Below are 3,817 nucleotides of genomic sequence, written 5' to 3'. Positions count from 1 at the left end.
GAATGGGTAAATAAATTTTGGTATGAACCTCGGGTTTTGACCAAGCGGGCCCGGGGTCGATTTTTGCACTAAGGAAGTTTGGAAAAATCGAAATTTATGCAATGTAATTAATTCCTTTAGCAATATTTGATATTATTGAGTCATTTTTGAATAGATACGAGTGGTTTGGAGGTTGATTCTAGAGGAAAAGCTGTGATTGAGTATTGAGTGGCCTTTGGAGCGAGGTAAGTGTCGTGGTTAACCCTGACTTTAGGGAATTAGGAACCTCAGATTATTTTCTATGTGAAATTTATGTGAGCATCGTATATTTGAGGTGACGAGTACTTATGCGCCGCCAATTTACCTACTTTCCCTGTTTCTCTGGTTTTCTCATATTGTCACTTTTTCCCATGCCTAATTGCTACGGGTTTAGACTAATGTTATTAAATTAATCATTCTTATCATGTTTACGATCTTCTGGTGATAATTGAGTATTTATTTCGAAGTTGAGATTGATATTGTGAAACCAAATATTGATGTAAGGCTTGTACTTGTTGTTCTATCTCCTTGTTGTTATTTATTCATTGCATTATGGTAAGGGAGAGTGTTAATACACGAAGGGTGATGCCGTTCCATATTGTGAGTGTAAAAGCACGAAGGGTGATGCCGTGCCATGATATTAGAGTTAATGCACGAAGGGCGATGCCGTACCGTTTCTATTGAGTTTATGGTGAGATTGAGAGTAAAAGCATAAAGGGTGATGCCGTGCATTTTTCCTTTACTGTATTCATTGTTCCTGTTGATTCATAGTATATTGGTTGTTCCAGTTATCATTCTGTTGTAGTTCTTTATCATGTATTTCCCTCAGCATGTTTCCCCCTCCTGGTATTTCCTGTCTAGCTCTTCATTACTGTTATTTGTATATATACTGTTAAATTGTACATGTTGATTTGTACGTGCCATGCCTTAGCCTTGTCACTACTTCGTCGAGGTTAGACTCGACACTTACCAGTACATGTGGTCGGTTGTATTGATACTGCACTCTACACTTTCTGTGCATATTTTGGTTTCGGCTCGGGTTGATCGAGATTTTAGCTGTTGGACCCGCTATCCGGAGACTCAAGGTAGATCTTTCGGTGTTCATAGACCTTGAATTCCCCGTCTATCTTTTCTATTGCCCTGTTTCTTTCATTCAAACAATTATATTTTTCTTAAACAATTACTTGTAGTAAAATTCTAGAATGCTTGTGAATTGTGACTCCAGATCCGGGTAGTAGTAATTAAATGCAGCCTTTATATTATTCCGCACTCACTATATTTCATCTTAGCTAATTATTGTTATTTACTGAATGAAATAAGGATTGGTTTAAATGATTCTCTAACGTTGGCTTGCCTAGCAAGCGAAATGTTAGGCGCCATCACGGTCCCGACGGTGGGAATTCTGGGTCGTGAAAATTTCTCCATTATCAAAAAAAGATAAATAAAAGAAATTTATAGTACTTGCTCCCCAGAAACTATATTTCTAATTATGCTAGTTGTAATAGGAAAAAACTTGATTATATATCCATATATTGCTGCTTGTACCAAATTGCATCCATTTATATGGTTAAGTAATAAATTGAGGTGATTTATATATATATATATATATATATATATATATATATATATATATATATATATATATATATATATATATATATATATATATGTTTACATGATTAAAATATATGTAAATAATAACTGCCAATTTGATGTAAATATTGAAATATGTCATAATCTTACGCGACAGCTCGAATATTACCAAAAATAGGAAAATAACCAAAAAAGAGAATATAAATAAAAGAAATAGTAAACTGAACTAGGAATATTGAAACATGTCCTAATCTTCTGCGACAAATCGAATATTAACAAAAACTGAAAATAACTAAAAAGAGAATATAAATAAAAGCATGTCATAATTTTCAGCGACAACTCGAAAATTACCAAAGAATTCGAAATTAAAAAAGATAATATTATATAAAAATAATGGTAAACTAAACTAGGATAGTTATTCATCCATTTGCAAATTAAGAGATATTACTAAGAGTATCAGATTCTAATAATCTTATAATAGCAAATCACCACTAGTACAGGCCTGGGCCTGGAAATTGACTTGACCATTACAATATTATAGAGGTAAATTTTGAAAATATTTTTAAAAATGAAGAGTACAGTCACCACTATGATTAATTATCTAAATTTACTTGCCTCATAACATGTGAACACTACAAAAATGAACTGGATTCATATCTATGAACTACCAAAATTGAAAAACCAAAGGCTTCAATATGTTGAAAAAACTCTATAAATACTAGGCTTCTATATTACAAAGTTCATATCACATAGTAACTCTTAGTAATTAATACTAGTTATATCATCATTATTCTTGAGAATGAGTACTAGACGGATTAAGGTTCGCAAAAGTGTTCGTCTTTGCGAGATAGAAAATCAAAATATTCAACAAGTGACTTTCTCAAAACGCCGAAATGGTGTCTTCAAGAAAGCAAACGAGCTTGTTGCTATGACTGGTGCTGAAGTTGGCATCATCGTGTGTCCACAAGGTAATTACAAGCCTAATTATATTTTTTTGGTCATCTATATATACATGATATACCATCAACAAATATTACTTTTTAAGCATAAATGTACATGCATCATCATAACTAAACATGCAAATCCAAGATCTTGAACATAATAATTAATTTCACATAAAATTAAAGCATCATAAAAATAATACTTGGTGTGGGAGGCATTATAACAGTAGATAAATTAATTTCACTCCTCTTGCCCTATTTTATATTACCGATTTCTCTCCTTTTGCTCTATAGGTAGCAAGCCTTACTCTTTTGGTCATCCAAATGTAAATGAAATCATCAACAAATATGTTGGCGAAAAAAGGTCTCCATCACCATCATCACCAGGCATTGATGACAAGTATGTCCAGATGTTCCGAAAAGCCAATTCTAGAGAACTTAACACACGACTCAATTCACTGCAAGACCAACTGGATTTTGCATTAAACTTGAAAAGCAAACTCAAGCAAATGAATAAGAAAGTGGAGAGCCAACAAGAATGGTTCAAGGGTCCTATAGAGAAGATGAACTACATCGAGGCTTCAATGTTGAAGGAGGGATTGGAAGATCTGCTCTTGAAGGTGAAGAACTATGGTACTGAGCATGGTTATGGTTACGAAAATGGAAAGTGGAAGGCTGAATAAAAGCTACTACTAGTTTTGTTTTTTAATAATCGTTCATGTTATTTATTTTTAAAGGTTAAACTTGGCGCAACCATAAAAGTTGTCGTCGTGTGACTAGGATGTCACATGTACAACCCATAAATAACATTTTGCAGAAATGCAAAGTAAGGCAATCTACAAAAGACCAACATGGTCATGGTTTCTCTCTTTCCCGGCCGTATCCTGCACATAGCAGGAGTTTAGTGCAGGGGCTATTCTAGTTAATCATTTTTTTTTGCTTGGGGTATTATGTGGTGTTTTGGTGATATCTACTATGTATGCGTAATAAAAAACAAGACTATGATGGAATATAAGTAGAGTTATAAAAATTATATCTCAGATTCAAATAATTCAAAAAATTAAAATTAAAATAATATAATATTATTGTTTAAAAACCTAAAACTATATAACATATCACAAATACTTATTATATTACAAATAGCCAGAATATAGTCTTCAAAATAATATCTAAGCTAGAGAGATACCAAAAAAAATATTCTAAAATCAAAAAGTTACTTGAAAAGAATAAATTAAAGAATACAAAAAAAAAACTTTAAGGAAATT

General features: G+C 32.4%; 1 protein-coding gene across 1 annotated transcript; it reads left to right on the top strand.

The window, feature by feature from the left end:
- Positions 1 to 2,304: 2,304 nt before the first annotated feature.
- Positions 2,305 to 3,421, top strand: LOC104095113 (agamous-like MADS-box protein AGL62). Its single transcript, XM_009601160.3, has 2 exons — positions 2,305 to 2,579; positions 2,847 to 3,421. Exons 1-2 carry the CDS (start codon positions 2,411 to 2,413, stop codon positions 3,233 to 3,235), a joined length of 558 nt encoding a protein of 185 aa, XP_009599455.1. The 5' UTR covers positions 2,305 to 2,410; the 3' UTR covers positions 3,236 to 3,421.
- The last annotated feature ends 396 nt before the right edge of the window (positions 3,422 to 3,817 follow it).

This window comes from Nicotiana tomentosiformis, chromosome 1 (genome assembly GCF_000390325.3).
Source record: "Nicotiana tomentosiformis chromosome 1, ASM39032v3, whole genome shotgun sequence".
Taxonomy (NCBI): domain Eukaryota; kingdom Viridiplantae; phylum Streptophyta; class Magnoliopsida; order Solanales; family Solanaceae; genus Nicotiana; species Nicotiana tomentosiformis.
This window is presented reverse-complemented; position numbering and strand designations above follow the sequence as displayed.